The 20,031-nt window shown below is 38.4% G+C and overlaps 3 protein-coding genes across 6 annotated transcripts; 1 reads left to right on the forward strand and 2 right to left on the reverse strand.

Annotated features, from left to right (window-relative positions):
- Nucleotides 1-1,341: 1,341 nt before the first annotated feature.
- On the forward strand, nt 1,342-3,368 carry etfbkmt (electron transfer flavoprotein subunit beta lysine methyltransferase). Its single transcript, XM_057329751.1, has 3 exons — nt 1,342-1,722; nt 2,149-2,279; nt 2,364-3,368. Exons 1-3 carry the CDS (start codon nt 1,400-1,402, stop codon nt 2,711-2,713), a joined length of 804 nt encoding a protein of 267 aa, XP_057185734.1. The 5' UTR covers nt 1,342-1,399; the 3' UTR covers nt 2,714-3,368.
- Nucleotides 3,369-3,495: 127 nt separating this feature from the next.
- amn1 (antagonist of mitotic exit network 1 homolog (S. cerevisiae)) lies at nt 3,496-5,451 on the reverse strand. Its single transcript, XM_057329752.1, has 7 exons — nt 5,251-5,451; nt 4,952-5,087; nt 4,735-4,864; nt 4,225-4,442; nt 4,057-4,113; nt 3,866-3,977; nt 3,496-3,765 (listed from the first exon to the last, which is right to left on the reverse strand). Exons 1-7 carry the CDS (start codon nt 5,283-5,285, stop codon nt 3,692-3,694), a joined length of 762 nt encoding a protein of 253 aa, XP_057185735.1. The 5' UTR covers nt 5,286-5,451; the 3' UTR covers nt 3,496-3,691.
- Nucleotides 5,452-5,893: 442 nt separating this feature from the next.
- si:ch211-106e7.2 (uncharacterized) lies at nt 5,894-17,035 on the reverse strand. Of its 4 annotated transcripts, none has more exons than XM_057330304.1 (4): nt 16,967-17,035; nt 6,806-12,106; nt 6,645-6,707; nt 5,894-6,473 (listed from the first exon to the last, which is right to left on the reverse strand). In XM_057330304.1, exons 2-4 carry the CDS (start codon nt 12,021-12,023, stop codon nt 6,328-6,330), a joined length of 5,427 nt encoding a protein of 1,808 aa, XP_057186287.1. In that variant the 5' UTR covers nt 12,024-12,106; nt 16,967-17,035; the 3' UTR covers nt 5,894-6,327. The 4 variants fall into 4 exon arrangements, with proteins under 4 accessions (XP_057186287.1, XP_057186286.1, XP_057186289.1 ...); XM_057330303.1 differs by having other exon boundaries at nt 16,915-17,027; XM_057330306.1 differs by lacking the exon at nt 16,967-17,035 and having other exon boundaries at nt 6,806-8,472; nt 8,777-8,881.
- Between the last annotated feature and the right edge of the window lie 2,996 nt (nt 17,036-20,031).

Raw genomic sequence — 20,031 nt, forward strand, 5'->3', positions numbered from 1 at the left:
GGTCAAATTCATGACATCCAAACAAAAAATATGCGTCCACTCATTCGTAAACGCACGTCTTTACGTACCGCATGTGACTTCGCACAAAAATTACTGACAGACTTCTGGATAGCTTTGCATGCAGAGTATCCTGCCTTAGCCGATCGTGCTTTGAAAACATTACTGCCCTCCTCCACATCGTATCTTTGCGAGTGGGTTTTCAGCACTTGCCCACATAAATAACAAATATCGACACAGACTCTGCATAGAGAATGATTTGAGACTCAGACTTTCTCCGATACAACCAAACATCACAGAGTTATGCAAGTCATTTCAAGCACATCCATCTCATTAAACAGTGAGTCATTTATTTATATATGAGTCATATATCATTTATTGTTTGATAAAAGAAAATTACACTTATTTAAAATGCAAATAAAAAAATGTTTGAGACCACAATTGTGACTGTTAAGAAAGGGGGTACGCAGAATGATGTTAAATCCCTGGGGGGTACGCCATTGTAAAAAGTTTGGGAACCACTGCCTTAGAAGAATGGAATGCGGAAGTAACTTGTGTAATGGAGAGTTCCAACTTTGCATAGAAGCCCATTCATTTCACTGTTTCCCAAACACATTCGCAGGAAAGTTGATCAAATTCATATCTGTAAAACTGGCGTTTTATTATAAAGATGGTTTTGAAACAAAATATTGTTTTACTAAATAAAAATGGCTTATCTGTGTGTCTCTATGTGTGGTTAAATGATTTTATATAAAGACTGCTCATTAAAAAAAAAAGGTATCTACCCTCTATAAGTATATAATAAAATCTCTTACTGACTGAAATGGTTTGCCTTGTTCATTTTTCAGCATTCTTTGTGGTGCATTTACTTGCAATCATTGTTTATTTATTGATAAATTACTTGTGCATTATATGTGAATGTCTTAACATAATTTAACATTGGTATATACTGATGATCAGAAGCATAAGAAACAGATGAAGGCATGCATACTTTTAATGTATTGCACATTATGCATTTTTCCTAGTCAAATTAAACACAAAACTGATTAATACTGTCTCTCTAACACTCATCAGACAAAATGCTATAATAAACATAGTAATCTGTTCATATATTGTGTTGGTATTTAGTGAAATTTGTTGAAAATACAGCTGCTTCTACTGTCTCTCCCGCTTAAACCCATTCAAATAGACTGACAGTTTGGAACTATTGAGAGCTCAATGAACCACGTGACCACGCGGCGGCGCGATCAAAGTGTGTCGCAATTCTGTTTTTCAACGGCTCTGTTCGGGCAGTCTTGCGTCTGTAACGTCACACGGATTCGGTGAGTCTGCGCATGTGTCGTAGACATGCGTGCGGGGAAATTGGTGTAAATATTACCGGGAGCCGCATATTAGAAGCGACATGTTTTGGAGCAAATTTTATCACGTTTTTCTTTGCCGTCAACATGTACACACAAAAATAGCCACGTGTTTACGCAATCGGCTCATTTCTAAGAGCTTTAAAAGAGCAACGTTTCATTTGCTCTTCAGCACCAAATCGGATGACGACGTAAAGAACTTCATCATTGACAACACAGAAATAGTGAGCAGCCGAAGTTTAACCCCAGAGATTTCTTTAAGGCTGATCACACCCAACTGCCGCTTTTGGACCGAGAAACCTGAATTATGGCCTTTCTCTGACCCTTTCTGGGCTATTTATTGGCCTGGCGGACAAGCACTGGCTAGGTAACAGTCTCTATTGCCCAGAGCCATTGATAGAGAGAGTCGCGTCAACTTCGTTGACTCCAATGGAACAGTTTTTTCACAGCAATGGAGGCTCTCAATAGCTCCCGGAAGTTACTAGTAACGCATATATGGAGCTGCGACTAAACAGACCAACTGAGGTAAACTTCTAACCCATTTAAAGACGAAAGCCATTTAATGAATAAAAAATGAAAGAAATAAAGCATTTAAAGAGAAAACATAACTTCCTGGAACTATCTGAAGGCTCCATGAATCACGTGACGCTCCAGCGTTTTGGACTTCCGTTGGCAGAACTTTCTCTCTCAATGGCTCTGCTCTAACCTAAGTAACGTAATAGATCTTATTGCCATCACGCACACTAAGGTTGGATCTACCAGCGCTAATCTCATTTTGATAAACTTTACACAGGTATCTCTTAAATAACCCTGGGGTTTCTAGGGGGAGGAAAGTTCTGGATCTCGGTTGCGGCAGTGGAGCTTCGGCGATTGCTGCCAAACTCACCGGAGCTTCCAGTGTGGTGGCCAATGACATTGATCCAAGTGAGAGTTCACCACCTGCACCACACGCAGTAACCTAAACAAAAGAACTTGTGCATAAATATATGTACATTTGTTATATTTCAGTTGCTGCTGTTGCCACAAAAATGAACTGTGAACTGAACGACTTGGAGCCCTTGCCCTGTCTCACAGAGAATATGATTGGTTTAGTACCTGATCAGTGGGACCTCATCCTTCTAGGTGACATGTTCTATGATGAAGTTCTGGCTGACGGTCTGCATCAGTGGCTCCAGACGTGCATTGTGACGCATGGCACGCAGGTGCTCATTGGTGACCCAGGACGAGCTCAGTTTGAGGGCCATGACATCAGGAAACGATTACTTGAGCAGGCGTGCTTTGAGCTACCGGACTCGGTCAAAGAAGAGAATTATGGACTAACTAGTAGCACAGTGTGGTGCTACAGACCTGACCTCTAACATTTGTTTATATGTTGTTCATATATCAACAAGTGTAGATATTTTTCTTTTTGATAAACAAGCTCTTTGGAATGTGTTTTTAAAAAAAAGCTGATGTCATTCTGCAGCACAGCCATTTATATTTCTTACTATTTTTGTGGAAGATTGGTCTTGACTGCAGGAAGAAATCTTGCAGACAAAGGGCCCAGGTGCCAAAGAGTTAAAACTTTATTCGCTCGAGCCAGCAAAGTTGCGTTGGTCAAAGATCATCTGAAACCACAGCTTTTTGCGTCAACGTGTATACCAAAAATTTCAAGAGGTGTATCCTGTATCACACCAATCAGATATCTTCAGGTTATCTTTACTTTTCTATTAACCTATCCCCTTTCTCCCCCGCCACAATTAATTACTAGGCATATAGGTTCAATTTCTAATTGTGGCGAACCGCATTCTCTTTGTTTTTTTTATAAAACGTTTTCATAGAGACAACTCAGTTTTGACAGTATTCTCCATGGTGAATATAAACATGTTTTCCCAATATTACTGACCTGAGACCGCAGAGACTAATAAAGTTTGGAAAGTACCCATTCACAGACATTCAAACAATAGGTTGGTTTGCTTGGGTCTTCCATATATATTAGACATCATTGGATTATTTTATAATGCCCAAATATGCCATAAAAAGGGCATTTGTTGTAAATCAATATTACATTTATAAACATATTGTAACATATTGCGCATAAGTATACTGTATGTGCTCCTTATGTGTTTGTGAAAAACATATCACATGTGTGAGAAATTCCTCCATATACTACATGTATTTTTATTGTATATTTATCAGGTTTCACTATTGTTATAAATACAAACAAAATATGAACACGACACTATTTTTACATAATAAATATTTTCATAATGTGAAATTGAAACAATTTTGTATCATTTACTATCTTAAACACTGATGATTTTTGATGTGTGAGTGTGTAGTCTGGTCAGTTCATGTCAGTAAACAGTCCAAGACACTTGTTGAATCTTGTCAGGGCCAATAAGGTGGTTAAGGGCCTCCCTTGATTTATCTGATAAAGAACACATTTGGCAGGTATAAATACACTAATTCCACGTACATATGTAACTGGCAAGCTTTTACTATTTTGGTGAACCAAATATTGGACTAACCTGTAATGAGGGGACATCCATGGAAATTAAAAATTCTCATGTTGGCACAGTTCGCAAGAACAGCAGTCACAGCCAGATCGGTTAGATTGCGACACCGTATCATCTGCAACTCCTGCATAAGAAAAACAACAGAAGTGAGGGCTAAACTAATGGCGTCTTCAGAAAAACAATGTAGCATCCATGTACAATACCTTTAGGCTGTGTGAACAAACCCCAGTTGCAAGTCCAATGACTCCTTTGTCCGTTACCTTCATAAATGTACAAACATTATGTAATAGCATTTAAAAAATGAACAGCACTTTGTACAAGCAACACAATTCATAAACTTCCTAAATCTGAAAGTTTAAATGGTGAATTACCTCTGTCCCAGAGAAATAGATGCTGTGGAGAAACTTGCAGTTTTCCCCCAGCTCTAGCAGGGCTTTATCACTGAGAGCAGTGCATCCGCGGAGTGAAATCACTTCTAAATATTTGCAGTGTCGAGCAAGTGCTTGAATCCCTGAATCTGTCACGAGTGCACAGCCTGTGAGATCAACTACCTGAAGATAAGGGCACTGGGATGCCAACACCTCTACACCTGGGGAAAAGGAGAAATTATAACTTTTTTACATATTTTCACAGTTATTAAACAATAAAATTTCCATGTACTTTTCAAGCAATAGTTTATACATTTTCAAAAAAGCATATCTATAAAAATATAAATTCAGAAACTAGAAACTTCCATTACTTTCCGAGCCCTGAAAATTTAATTTAAAAACTCCTTTTAGCCTCTATAACCATGAGAACCCAATTATTTATATTCACACCACTTTATAATAAAATTCTACATTCGTTGATTGAGTTGATTTTTATTATTTGTAAAATAATACCCTCAGATGTGATTTCTGCACAGCCTCTTAGCAGTATGGTCCTCAACTGCCGACAGTGAATCTGTTGAAGCGCAGAGTCCGACACATTGCAGTTCTGCAAGTCCAATGTGCGAGTTTCAGAGTGCAGCAGCTAAACACGAATCACAATTTCACATTATTGTGCTCGTTTACAAGCTGTCATCCCGAATGCTTGTATTAGACATAGGACACATAATACCCGACTTATGTTGGAGTCGTTGACCGTGCCATAAGAGTCAGACGACATAATTCGTAATAATTTGTCTTTAATACCAGCAGGCAAGAGCTTGATGTCGTCATAGTTCTCAGGACGCTGAGCAACACTCAAAGCGCACCTGTGCAAATTACACAAGACTATTTAAACACATCACGCCTACATCTCAGATATAGGGATATGCAACCTTTAATTTTAGCAGAATGTATACATACAATGACTTCATTACTTTATATACTGATATAATAGAGGTGTATACTGTGCATTACAGTAACGTTACTCACAGGCTCACTAGAGAATCCACAGTAACGTAAGCCATTATTTGGTCGCTTTCAGCACTGTTTATACGACAGTATATAAACTGCTAATTTATACGCATGACGAACTTTTCGGCCTATTATTTCCTTGTTTGATGTTTTGTAAACTGTCTGTCTGGCATCTTCACGTTGTTTTGGTTCCTTCGTTTGCAAGTATCGCCGTGGGCGTGCGCGTCGCATTGTAAAATTACGTCATTTATAAGCGACACGCACTAGAAGTAGGCGGTGTTTTGTTATGGTAGCGTAACCTTAGTAATAACGAATACATTTAAGACTTTTACTACATTTAAATTAAAGCATCTGAAAACGTCACTAATTGACAATATATTAATATTATGATTATTATTTACCATAATAAATGTAAATATAAAATGTCAGCTTTTTTCGAAAATCTAATATTTTTCTGACGGGTAAAGATTGAATCATATAATGATTTATAATTTATTTAGCGAGGTGAACCATTTTAATATGAGTCAGAAATTATATTTACCAGGATGGTTATAGTTTACAATAATAAATATTTATTTTTATGCCATTGATGAGAGGGCATTTCTACTTCTGTAACCTTAAAAAAAATAAAGTAACTCGAAAGCACTTGAAAACAGCAAAATTATAGACCAAGAGGTTTATTTTAATAAGTCATGTAAAAAAATGAACAAAAATATATGACCAAGTTTTAAATTTTACGAAACAGCAAAATCAGAATAAAAACACCAGAATATATAAATTGTTTGAGCACCTTTTAAATAATGCAAACAACTTTCAAATATTGAAAAAAATATATAACTAACATTCTTACAAAAGACAACGTCTTTTTAGGTACCAGCAGCTGTTTTCATCAGTGAGTAAATAAATGCATGCATTTACAAATATATACAATCCTTGAGGTAAAGCACTGCAATGTTCACATTGTTCCATTTGCATATTTGTTGCCTATGTACAGTATAGATGTTTATCACATTTCACAGAAAGTAACAACATGAGAATGTACTTCATTTTAGAAATGTTTAAACTTTAATAGAAATTTAAGTTTTGTAAAGGAATTTAACTAGAATTCAAGTTCTGCCTGGATACAATTTCCTTCTTTTTGTCTTGATACCTCTTCTTGAACTCTTGGAAGAGGCTACATGAGCTAGAGACGTCTGCGGACTGGATCTGCTTGCTTTTCAAAGGGCTTAAAGACCAAGTCCCTGAAAATAAGCACATCAAAACCTTTTAGATGTTGTTCTATAATGTTGCATGGTAACCAGCAAATATAGACTGAACAAAATGCAAGAACAAAGCAAAACTGGGTGAACTACCCCTTTAAGAGTGCATCACTTAATTAATAGTTAAAAAAATCAAAATCTTGTGTCCAGTACCTTGTGCTGGAGCATGAATGGTTTTCCTCCTTTTAGCTTTTTTATCTTCCGTGTACGAAATCCCTAAAAAAATAAAAGCGCAGAGTTAAATACATTAGGTACAAATATGACTGTAGATACAAAAAGCTTAGACATACTTAAAGTATAACTACAGCTTTTACCATTTTTTGCTCTTGATAACGCGTCTGCTTGAATGTGGGTGAGTTCAGTTCCATCCTTAAAGTTGAAAGATGACGGCAACACTTTAAACTCCAATCCAAAACCCTCTTGTAATGGCATCAAAGCAGGGTTCCCCAATTCAAATTTACTTTTCAGTACAGGCTCAGACGAATGCAAAGATTTGGGAGACATGCTCTTCCTTCTAATAACATAGTTATTCATGGATATTTGTCTTGTTCCTAAACTTTGCTTTTTCTTTGATAAACTCTTTGAATTATGAGGTGGATTAAACAGTTTTCTAGTTAACGTAGATGAGGAAAGTGCATTTTCATTGGTAACTTCAGAAACTTTCATTGGGGTTGCTTTATGTACCCGAGGAGAACTTTTAGGAGACACTCTCACATCTTTCTTTCTTACATTCAAAACGTCATCGGTTTCCATCGATTCGCCCAATTTGCGCTTCTTTGACATTCTTCTGTCATTCTTCTGATGGGAGTTGATTGTTATTTCAAGGTTTTCTGGTGGTTTTTCTCCACCGTTTTTATATCTTTTGTTTCGTATTAGTCCATTTCGTCGATTAGAAGACCCGTACAGTGAAAGACATACTGTTTCAGAACCTTTCTTAACATCAGGAGATTGGTTCGCTTTCTCAGAACGCGTCGGGATCTTATCCGTCGCACATTTGGAAGGAGATTCATATTTTATCTGCTCTGATGTTTCTGACACCACTTCAGCAACTGGACAGGCCTTCGCAGTCTTAATGTTGTCCACAGCAGCATCATTTGGTGTGCCAGCTTGCAATGTTAATAATGCTTTTGTGCTTTCAGATGAATTTTCATCATTGGTCAAAAGATCAACTTTTAAATCAATGCATCCATGGTCTTTAGAGATGACGCCGAAACTATCTTCTTCATTTGTGTCACTGGCTTTAATTTCAAGCTTTTGTTCACTCAACTCTGTTTTCACCTGACACATGCAAAATGAACCATCTCCATAATTTAAAGCTTGAAACCATTTAGCAATACAACAATAAGACTCCAGCTTTTCATCAACCTCACCTAGATTGTTCCTCTCAATGGGCTTTATGTCTTCTATTTCCTGAAAAGCATGCAGAACTTTTATTTGGTCATCACTGTGGTCCAGGACTTCAACATCTACCTGGTCCTTACTGGAAGTATGTACATCAATGTCTTTTTGCAAGTCCTTATCTTCCGTCATCTTGCTAGCAAACCATTGTTCTGCCATTTCATGTGGGAGAACATTAATCTTAATCGAAGCAAAAGCATCCACCTCAAGTTCTTCTGTATTAACATGCAGAGCAACTTCTGTCACATGTTCTTCTGCAAGCGCACAGGCATCATTAGGAATCATTTCACTGGATTCATCTTGCATTTGAGGTGATGGCACAAATTCCACAGGATCAAGTTTTGGTGGGCTTGTAAAGTTATTTTCAATGGTTGATTCATCATCAGTACCATTACAAACACCACCATCCAGCCCTGATGTTTCTGACACAGCCGAGTGATGCATTCCCTCCAAAAGATCTTCTGATGGTTTATACAATTTTAGAGATGCGTTTTGTGCCGCATCAGTGGAATTCTTTGGTTCGTCTTCAAAACTTTCCATGAAGTCTTCTTCCTGTAAAAGTTCGGGTGTGGCATGAAACAACCTGGAGGATGACAAAGAATCACATTGCTTGTCAGTGTTATCACATTGCTCAGAATTCACCTGTGATGACGAATGCATAATTTCCGTCATCTCACTGGAAAAGCACAGTTTAGCCACTTTATGAGGGCGAACATTAATCTTATCCATTTTTTCATAACATTCATTTTGCATTCGCGGTGACTGCACAGCCTTCTGTTGTTCTTCAACCACAGGATTCAGTTTTGAGTTTGTGCGACCACTTTGGATGTTTGGTTTAGTCAACACAGACATTTTCGCAGAGCGTTGATGCTTAGTTTTTGACATACCTGGTTTTCCTAAAGCAACACGTTTATCTATTGAACATACTATTCTTGTCATGGCCGCCAGTGGATTTACAATATGTGGTTGATGGCTGCTGTGTTCTGTATCCACACGCTTGCGTTTCATTGAGTGGTTACTGTTAGTCTCTGTTAATGATTGTTCATGCACAAAACCAGGCAAGTTCTTACAAAGTTTCACATTCTCTGGGGGGATTTGTGGTTCTGCTGGTACTTTGTTTCCAATTTCCATTGCAAAATAATCTCGCTCGGTAATTGATGGCTCATCAATCATCTCATCCACACAATCACTGTTAGTCGGTTTTTCATCAGATCCATTTTGTATTTGAGCCCGCTGTTCTGCAACCGTAGGACTGAGCTTCGGTGAACTTCTATTCATGAGCAAATCAGTCAAAATGGGACTTGTGCCTCCAGATCCACTTCTTTTCAAAACTTCTTGTTTTCCTATTTGGTTTTCATAAATTCTTAAAGAAATGTCACTTTTTTCCAGTGTCCTAAACACATTTGCTAAACCTTCTAGTGAATTTACAGTATTTGGTTGACAATTGGTTTGTCCTGTAACCACGCTTTCAGGCTTCAATAAGCGGTTATCTTCTCTATCTCCCGTTTCTGTTAATAAGTGGCTTTGACAGTCAGAGTTTTTATTCTCAAACTCCAATTGCATCCGTTTTTCTACCCGTACTTTGTTCACAGCTTTTGCATCCCGATGTCCAGTTCCTTCTCGAAATGCGCTTTGTGTTGCATGTGTTGAATTTTTAACCTGGGATTCATTTGCTTTCACATTAGGTGAACCTGCACAGTTACTCATCCTAATCAATTCATTACTTTGGACAGCACGTCCACCATATAGCCGCCCCCTTCCTGATGTTCCAGCACTTGAGCGACTTTTCGCAACAGCTTGATTGTCTAACGTCTTCACTAAATTTGTTATGGCCATCAGAGGATTTATAGCATTTGGTTGCCAACTGGTCTCTTCTGTAACCACATCATCAAGCGTTGGCACGTGTCTGTTAGTGTCAGCAAGTGACTGTTCAATAATAGAAACAGGTGAGTTTTCGTGAATACTGGATGTTTGTACTTCTGCTGGTGTTTTGCTCACAATTTCCGTCGCAAACCGATCATGCCCAGTTATTGGCGATTTATGAGAGGCATCTGGTAAGGGGTTTTGAATTGTGTGTGCAGAATTGTTGGTCTTCTCTTCAAACCTCTCCACGCTTATCTGTTCATCCCGTGGTATTGCGTTAAGTTCTTGGGGTGGTTTCGAATTGGATAGCGTTATCTCTTGTGGTGCATTGACTTTCTGCAGGTCCTCTTCTAAACAATGCCCTCCTGCTGATATAACAGATGAGGTTTCAGCCATTGAAACATTCTCTATAGAGATTAAAGAATCATTTGGCATATTTGTTTGAGCAGCAGTGTTTTGACTAGGTAGGAATTGCTCATTGGAGGAAACAGACAAGTGTTCATAAAGACCCTCATTGTCCATGGTTTTGTCCTTTGACTTCGGGAATGTTTGTTCATCTTCTGGAACTAGATTCTGACAGTTAGTTTCAGTTGAGCATTGACGCTTTGATGGCTTATCAGGGGCATCTAGCAATCCGTGTTGCAATTTCCCTGCAGAGTTTCCCTTTTCTTGTTCTTGGGAGGATGAGTGAAGATGTCGGAAGTACCAAGAAATACCACATTCCCTGTCAATGTCATCAAGGTTCTCGTCAAGATTCAACCAGGACGACTTGTACTCAATCTTTGGTGGCACTTCGTCGTGTTTCAAAACATGAAATTCCTTGGCAACTTGGTTCCAGGTGTCGTTTTTAATTTGCCCAAGTATCACACTATCTTTCCCCTGACAGTAATTGTAGACGTCTTCCATTACATTTTGATATATTCCACTTTTTACAGCATTGCGAAACTTGCAAACGTCCCCGTTCCAGTAGAGCCTCAGGATCTCCTTTCTGGAATCCATTTTATTGACGTTTTTCTGGTGCACATCTTCTATTTGCTGAATAATATTCATTAACGTATGCAATTTGTCCAACGGCCATTCAATTACAGGGATTGTGGAGTACTTGTCCATTTCTCCCGTGTTCGTTTTCTTATCAGTCACTGCTTGCTTATCCTTGGGCATCTTCTCACTTACTTCTTTTTGGATTTCAGAAGGCTTATTTTGGTCTGTGACTGGACAATTAAGCTTCAGCGAGCTTGCGTGGTTATGTTGGCTGGTTGATTCAAGGAGGCAAACTGGACTTTTGACCACATCACTACCCAGCCTTGGCTCTGCTGACTTTGGTCGTTGCTGCTTGCTTGCTGGTTCATTTGGTTCTCTCATCGTCCGCGGATCAGCACTGAGCTTCAGTGGATGTGTAAAATTAGGTAGATGGTGTATCGGCACAGATCTTGCATCAAGCGCATGAGCGGATTTGTTTGAAAAGTTAACAGATGCCATTTCTACTGGAGATAATGGTGTGACGACGGCGACAGCTTTCTTCGTGGCGTTGTTCTGCTGGACGTTTTGTTTACATGTAGAAGGTGTTTGTAGGTGAGCATTGTCAGACGAGTATTCAGCTCTTACTCCATGGTAAACAGGTACACCGAGGGAACTAATCTGTCCATTAGGTGTAGTTGTGGGGTTGTTATATCTATAATCGGATGGTAAGGTCAGCCTTTTTGTGGATGGGTCTTGCTGTGGCAAATTATTAGTAGCATTTGCATGTGTCAAATCTCTTTGCATGTCATTAAGACTCTTATTGTCAATTGTTTTTGTTGGGAACTGTTGCAAACTATTTGGGTCAGCTGTCACAGAGGTAGATTGTTGTTGCATACATACACTGTTATTAGAGTTAAACACTTCCACGCCCGGTCTCGAGACACAGTGCAAGATGTTTGGCACATGATTGGTTTCCTGCATGTTGTTTACAGGTACAAATACCTGGACTCTAGAACCGGGCGGAGTCCAGAGAACAATTTTGTTTTTTTGTTTTCCTGTTGGCAGTGCACATTTTGAATTCAAGTGATTCTCCTGTGCTGGCTTCAAATCATTAGACAATGGAGTGCTACCAGTCACAATTTTGTAACTGGTTGGCTGTAGAATTCTGCAAGAGTATTGCTGAAAGTAATTTCCAGTGGTGGTTTCTTCTGGATATGTTAGATTTGCAGAGCGAGGTGGTAAGCATTTCCGGGAATAGTTATGGTCCAAGTTGTTGGATGTCCAGTCTCCAGATGGGTCCCCCATTTGCATGCAAGTTTTACCGTTGTCCTGGGTGCTGAGAAATCACATGCATTCTGCAGAACGCTCTCTTTTGTTCAGGTGAAATCACATCCCTGTAAAAAAAAAGTGAAACAATGAATGTCTTTTGTGACGAATATAACCAGGAAAACAAAAACACCTATATTCTTAAATTAAAATCTAGCCATTCCAAAACTGATACCCCATCAACCACCAAACCCATTAACCATTTCAGGGCTCCAGACTGCTACTAAATTGGGGGGGGGTCGACCAATATGCGTTTTTCAGGGCCAATGTCGATATTGATTATTACAGATCACATAGACCGATAACGGATATTTTGAACCGATATAAATGTCTGGTGTAAAAATGAAAAATATGTTCCAAATTAAGGCCCAATCCTAATTCTACCACTTACCCCTACACTTTCCCCTACCCCTCCGTTTGGCGCGTTCACGTGAAGGGGTAGGGTGTCTCAATTCTCTTTTGGTTGGAGGGGCAAGGGGAAGGGCCAGATAGCTCTTCAAACGAAGATTTTTCGGGTCCTCACTTCAAACGAAGGGCTAACAGAAATTTCCAACATGGCTGCTCACTCGAGCAAGCAGACCCAAATGCAAGTAATTTTGCCATTAATAAGGATTTTTATGACAATTTTTCATTTTATGTATGTTACATTCAATCTTTTGTCTGTATGCTTGTTCACATAAATGCAGTGTCCGACTTTACATCTGCCATGTCATGTAGTTATGGCGCGCGGCGCAATAAAGTAACTGTTTCAATGGCGGTATGTCTTTCTTGCCGTCCAATGAAACTCCGCCTTACATCTACTTCGTATGACATGTGGGAGAAGGGGTGTATCCTAAACCTGAGCCGAAAGCTGATTGGTTGCCCCCACATGTGTACTGTCCAATGGCATTTTTTGACTCGATTGACAAATGGATAAAGAAAAGCATTTGGCAAAACGAAAAAGAAAAGCAATTGGCAAATAGAGAGAGAAAAGCATTTGACAAATGCTTTTTTAAAAAGCGATTTAAAATGTGCATTTAAAATGTGCACAATAAAACTTTTTATTTTTTTACGTTTTAAAGCATGAATTAAATAAACAGTTTTAAATGTATATATTTATTTATACATTTAAAATTATTTTTTTTATTTAACATTTTATTGTTCAATTAAACTACATTTTAAAACACAAATTAAATAAACCATTTTAAATAAGTCTATTAATTTCTCAATTTGAAAAGTTATTTATTTGTTAACATTTTTATGTTTTAATTATTTAATTGATCAATTGATTCTTCGTTTTATTGCTAATCGGCACTCTCGGTCCTCCATATTCAAGAACACACATTTACGTAACACTGTACCAACTGTCAGGTAGAAATTCACAGTGGGTCCACAAAAGTGCACATCATGGACATAACAGTGTGGACATTTAGCACCCTTCAAATCCTAAAATTGACCAATAGGACTCAATACAGACCACAAACGTATTGCAAGTCCACAATACTGTGATCCTGGAATACACTGTGTTGAAACCACAAAGGTTCTCTGGGCTTTAATTCCCATGGAACAAATACAAAATGGTTAAAAAGTATGGTGAATGAAAGCCACTTTGGAGAAGTGTCTGCCAAATGACTCATTTGGGGCTGTGGTAAGCATAGTTGCCAAGTCCGCTTATAATACGCGACCTTGGCCTTTTTTTCTGTCAAGTCGCGTTAAAAAATCACTTGTCGCGGGTTGCGGGTTTTGGGGCTTATTTTAAAAAATATGGTAGCTTGCTCTGAATCTGACAAGCAACTTCGTTTCTTTACATCTATGGTCGCTGTTTTGTTCAACCCATTAACACTGTCTGCCCACAGCTAGGCTTTATGGACTACATGAGGCAGCGCACAAGATCACAGCACCGCGAGAGCTATTTGAAAGCATACAGAGACGTCTACTGTCGAATCACTCTCGCGGTACTATGATGTCACGCGCCGATTGGTCTGCGCGGCGCCGCAGGAGGTCACACAACAGATCTAAGCACGTAAAACAACAGAGAAGCCAAGAATGCTACAGTGGTCTCTTCACGTAATCATCGGCGCTCTTTGGATAATCGGAGGTAAATATCATACTAAAAAGATAAAATACTCACTTAAAGATAAAAAGCATTTTATAACTGGGCTACGTCATTAAAAATGTTAAAAGTGTAGATCTACGCTTTTGGCTACACAACCTTATTCACGCCTAAGCACATGTGAATAGCGTAATTTGTCCTCAAATTTACCGCCTCCTTTCCTCTACCAACTAAACTAAATGTATTACATCTGTCACGATTAGAATGAAATGTGAAAATGAACGAAAAGTGTTCAGATCTGATCACGGTGCAGCAAAGATGGGGAGGGAGGGATGACCCTTTTTATTAGGCTATAAGGTCAACATCAAACATTTTTATTGTATTATATAAATGTATTGATCATTGCAGAGTATAATTTTAAAAAGTATACATCCAATGCATATAGTTCAGTTTTACTTTATTATAAATGTGTGGCTGTTACAGCTACGTTAAGTGGTCATTATATCTTCTTTTCCATCTCTCCAGGCCTATACTGCTCACATGTGATTAGAGATTATACTGGATTTCCTCTTGCTTTGTTGCAATTAACTTTTGTAAAATAACTTTTTACTGTTTGTGTTTTTCAAACAGGGTAGTGTCAGTTTAAAATGACCCAGGCTCGTTCATTAATAATGCATAATTCATAATAATTTACATTGATGATCATAAATAATGTAATAATGTTGGGCTTGTTTTGGGCTTGTTTTTGGAGCTGCAGTTGCTTATTTGTCTTGCAAGAGTTGGCAACACTGGTGGTAAGGCTAAAATACACTACAAGACTTTTGCTCAGATTTTGCACAGAAGTCTTTGAATGTCTGCAGATTTGATCGGTAAAACCTGGCTCAGATTACAGGAGTTTTAATATCATGACAGATTAAAAAATCTGGTTGCAGCACACACAAGGAGAATCTTGATAGATTCTCTTATTTAAAATCTTAACCATGCTCGGATATTTGACATTTCTGTCACATCACACACACTACAAGATCATTTCAAGTTTATCTACCAGAGGACAAGCATATCACGTGATTTCACCAGAACGCAAATGTAAATAATGTGATGACATGGGGACATCTAGTGGTAGTATGGCGTTATGTCAACTGGTGGTCAAGCAGGGATGTTTTGTTTCTGGTAGCAGTTAAATAAAGAGGAAGCATCAGCTCCTGTTAACGATGTAAAAAACAGAACACAATGGACATTGCGAAGCAACAACTTTAAGGACACATTATAGAGGTATTTGTTATGTTGCCACATTTCAAAAAGCTGTTGATATCTGTACATCTCCGCTATCCAATGTTTACATTATTACTGTTCTGTCAGTCACTCCGTCATCTTGCAGCCTTGTCTCTCATTGGTTGTTGTGAAAGTACCAACGTCATCACCCCGATTTGAAGTCCTAAACATCAAACATGTTTGATATGATCGGGGCGGCCCCGATTGTTCTCGGAGCCGGTCAGGATGTTTAAGATTTGATCTGTGAATGCCTCACATTACGTGATAATCTGGACCGAACATCGGACCCAATCGAGGCCATGGATAAAATCTTTTCAAAGATTCTCAGGAAGGGAAAATCGGGGTAAGATCTGTCCGAGAATCCTGTAATCTGAGCCAGGCTTTAGTGTGCTTCTATCTGAAACTTTCAAAAAGTCTGCAAGTGTATGATGTCTAGTTGAAGTCTTGTAGTGTATTCTGTTGAAGCGAATCGACCGTCCAACGCAGAAAGAAATCTCAGAGACAAGGGTTCCAGATGCCAAGTGTTCAATCTTTATTTGCTCGAGCAAGCATCTATGATCTCCCAACTGTACATCTGACTTCACACTTTATACAGAAATCTCAAGTTGTTTTTCACATTGTTCACCAATCAGGTTTCATATGATATCATCACCTTTTTTGTTAGCCCGTCCCCTTTCTCATTTGCTACAATTATATTCCAATCAGAGTACCTGGACCGCCCTTCGGCCCATTCTTCTTGCCTTCTGCCACAGTTATGTTTCAACCATCCTTATTTGGAATATAATCTTGGCAAGTGTTTCTCAAGTTTCGAAAAAGAAAAACATACACATGCATCTAACGCACTAAGAAAAACATATACACCATTATGCAAGAAAAACATATCTGCCATTGTGCGCTATCATATGTTCTCACAGCCTGACTCCAAGTTTGCTCTAGGCCTTTCCTGTGCTTTTGTGTAATAAAAACATGACCATGTGCAGCTCCTGTGTTCAGTGCTCAAACTCATTTTTTTTTTGTGTGCACTTAGTGTGCATTTAGTTTTATGTGTTGTGCAGTGTTATATTAGAAAACACATCTATTACATTACAGATTCCACCATAATTCCAGCCATTAAGTAGCAGGACTGAGACTAAACTCAGCAAGACATATGGGACCTCAGTAGAAACGCGTTGTTTCAAAACGTCTTACGCCGTGAAATTTAACGTTACACTAAGACACTGGAATACGTAGTTAAGACATTTCAGATCTCGATTTCCTTTAGTGTAACGTTAAGGGCAAAAACCAAGCACACACTCTCCACAGCCTCTCCAGTGTAACGCATTCCCGAGGACAGTTATTTCTAATCGACCAAGATGTTTAAAAAAATACACAAATTTCACCTAATGCGTTATTCAACGGACAAAGCGAAATAAATATCAGCATGAGAAACGCGAGATTATGAACACGCTAAAAATCTCAGGAAGATCGACATTCAAGTACATCAACTTTCTAAACCAGGAACACTTTCGTAACAATAATTGTAGACGCATCACCTCGCGATCATCACAATCAAAACAAACAAGGGAGACTTACCGAAGGTGTACGCCAAACTCTCTTGTGTTTATAATTAAGGAATTTCACTCACAGCTGCTCTTGTTGATTACTGATCGTCACTTGTAGCGTGTTTCTTGTGTGCAGTGGGATCTTATTATGCTTGATGAGCGCGAGACGTGAGGGGCGGGACTGGCACGTTACAGCCCGTGTTGCCAGGTTGGGTTTTTGGTTGAACAGTCGTAAAAAAATATTTTTTTGATGATGACGAGATTATTACTATGGTATGGTTTGTATTGAGTATTTGCACCCTCACACACAAGTTGCATATTTTACCTTTTTAAAGCAGTTTCGCCACTGTATTGACTGGAATTCATCAAGTACATCTGGCAACACCGTAACTAAAATGTTCAAGTTGTCAATCAGTTTAATTGCCAACACATTTGCACACACACAAGAACTTGTCTTTCGTTTTTTTTTACTGTTTGATCGCTGTGTATTATTGGGTATTTTTATGGAACTTATGATGGATTTTCACTATAGTATAAAATAAAAGCACACCACAATCAATTCTTCACTCACCACAATTATGTTATGCACTGTGATTATGTTTAACTAAGAAGTATTCATAGGAAATGTAGCCAACATAGACAAATCACACTTTTGTTGAGTTGTTGCACTTTTGTGACATTACAGTTTTATTATAACAAAAGACATTTAAATCAGTATATCTAATACATTATTACATACACAAATGCACTTTATATGGTTTTGAGCACATTTGAGCACTTTGAACAACCAGTAATGTCTGAGGCCTAAGATTTTAGGAAGGCTTTTGGAGCCTGCTATTGTGGGAATATTTTTCAGATAAAAGTATGATTTAATTATCAATATAATCAATAAGTGTTTTCTTTCATTAAATCATTAAGCTGTGTGCTTTTGTCATGTGCTTTCTATTTTACTAAGTGGAAAGTTACTGTGGCAAACGAAGTGAGACAGGATAAGTGGGGGTTGGAACCATAAATTATCTAAATCAACACACACACACACACACACACACACACACACACACACACACAAAGAGTCACATATAAAAGAAATGTTATGAATCAATCCACTGCATATGTTTTAAGTATAATCATGAGTTGTGATGTGTTTTAATGAATCATAGGATTAAGAAACAACGCTACATAATTAAAAGCATTAGATGATTGAGTGTTTTCTTTTTACTAAAAGAATGTTAAGAATGTTGGTATGTTGTCCGGCCACAAGAAACTGTCTCTAGGAGACCACTCCCCAAAAGAAACTGTCCCTAGAGAACATTCCGCAAAACTAGCGACTGACCACAGTATGTATGTTTTGAGAAGATGTTATTTTGCAGGAACTAAGAAAAAGGACAGAGTCAGATAACCTGGTTCACGGTGATTGGTGGAAAGGGAGCAGCACTCCTTAAAAGGCAGAGGAGGAGTCAGAAGATGCGAGCGACGTCACATACTGAATAAATATGGGTGTTTTTGAATAATTTGGGTTGTTGGCTTGTGGTGGAGTGAGGAGATCGTCTGACAACCCAAAGCTTTGTTACTCCTTTTTACATCTGATAATAAACTTCTAATCGATTTTGGAGAACGTCTCTGTGCAAATTTTTGAACATGCAGGACTGCCTAAAAAGTCCAACACTATGACCTAAAAGTGACCCAACCAAAGCTTTCCCAAACTCTGGGGACTTTCCACTGTGTGTGAGTAATGGTCTTGGTCCAGTGATCTTGGTAAAAACATGTTTTGATATCAAAGAGAAAAGTAGCCTATTGTATGTAAATTTATTTAAAAAACTAAATTATGATTGGTCTGCCACAGTTGAAACCCTAACCTTGTTGCTTAGGAAATAATGGTAGCAGACGAAATAGGATTGGCCAAAGAAAATAAAATACAACAGGACCATACCTGATTGGTAAAGGGCGGAGACCGCCTTCTGAAGTTTGTGTATAACTACTGATGCAAAATGCTGTATTTTCAGATGCTTTGTGGACATCTCACTTTGTTTGCTCGAGCAAATAAAGTTTAATTCTCATGACACATGGACCTTCTTCGTTTGTGAAATTCTTTCGAAGTTTTTAGACTGATTTTCCTCAACAGCATCTCCTTATAACTGCTGTCAAAATTTTCTGTTTAGAAATAAAAAATATCTAACAAGATACAAACATTTTATTTGATGAACCAATCACATTTCACGGCGGCTGCATGTCACACACGTTTGTGTGATTGATGGATGAAGATGGTGGTGGTGTCTGTTATAAATGAGCTATAAATCATACAATATTGTCAAGTATATCACCATTCTGTCAATCATGATGAAGTGTCACTTTTTTTTACTTTTTGACCTTTTATTCAGTCAAGCTGAAGATGATTTATGTTGAAATGCTATGTATATTAAGAGTCTGCCAATTATCGGTTGGATTTTAGTTTAAATGTTAAAATGGATTAAACAAAATAGTTACTAATTGCTTTTAAGAAAGGGCTAGAAAAAATCCTGAATGTGTTCTTGACTTGACACTTTTCAATTGAAATCCTCTCGTGATACATTTCACACCCAACCATCTGAAACTTACAGATAACACAGAGACTCTGTCATGAAACGCGGGGGGAAGAACCCAATTGCAGGCAGTGTTGAAGGGGTTAACACAGGGATTTATTTATAAAACACAAAACAAAGGCCCACCATGGGGTATAAACGAGAAAACAAGATAACAGAAAGCAGACAGGACGTAGACTATCTAAGACTAGACTAAATTAAACTAAACTAAACAACACTAGCCATAAATTAAACACGTACTAGACTTGACTAGGGTATTCACAGCAAACATGCACAGGAGCACAGCGGTACAAACACCTGGGTAAGTATAGGTAAGCACACAAGTACAATGCACGACCACAGGACAATATACACAAGGGCATTATAAAGGGAGACTAACAAAGGACAATAACAATGGGCAGGTGTGGGTAATGGGACACAGGTGGAAAGCTATACGAGGAATGAGAAGGGCGGGGCCAAAGACGTGACCAGAGAGAGCATGTGGAAAGCCAAGTGGGCCAAAATGCTTCTCTCCACATTAAACAGGGGATCCTGCCGTGATTCTGCCACAAGATTAAGAAAGACACGAC

Source organism: Triplophysa rosa, linkage group LG3 (assembly GCF_024868665.1).
Source record: "Triplophysa rosa linkage group LG3, Trosa_1v2, whole genome shotgun sequence".
Lineage (NCBI taxonomy): Eukaryota > Metazoa > Chordata > Actinopteri > Cypriniformes > Nemacheilidae > Triplophysa > Triplophysa rosa.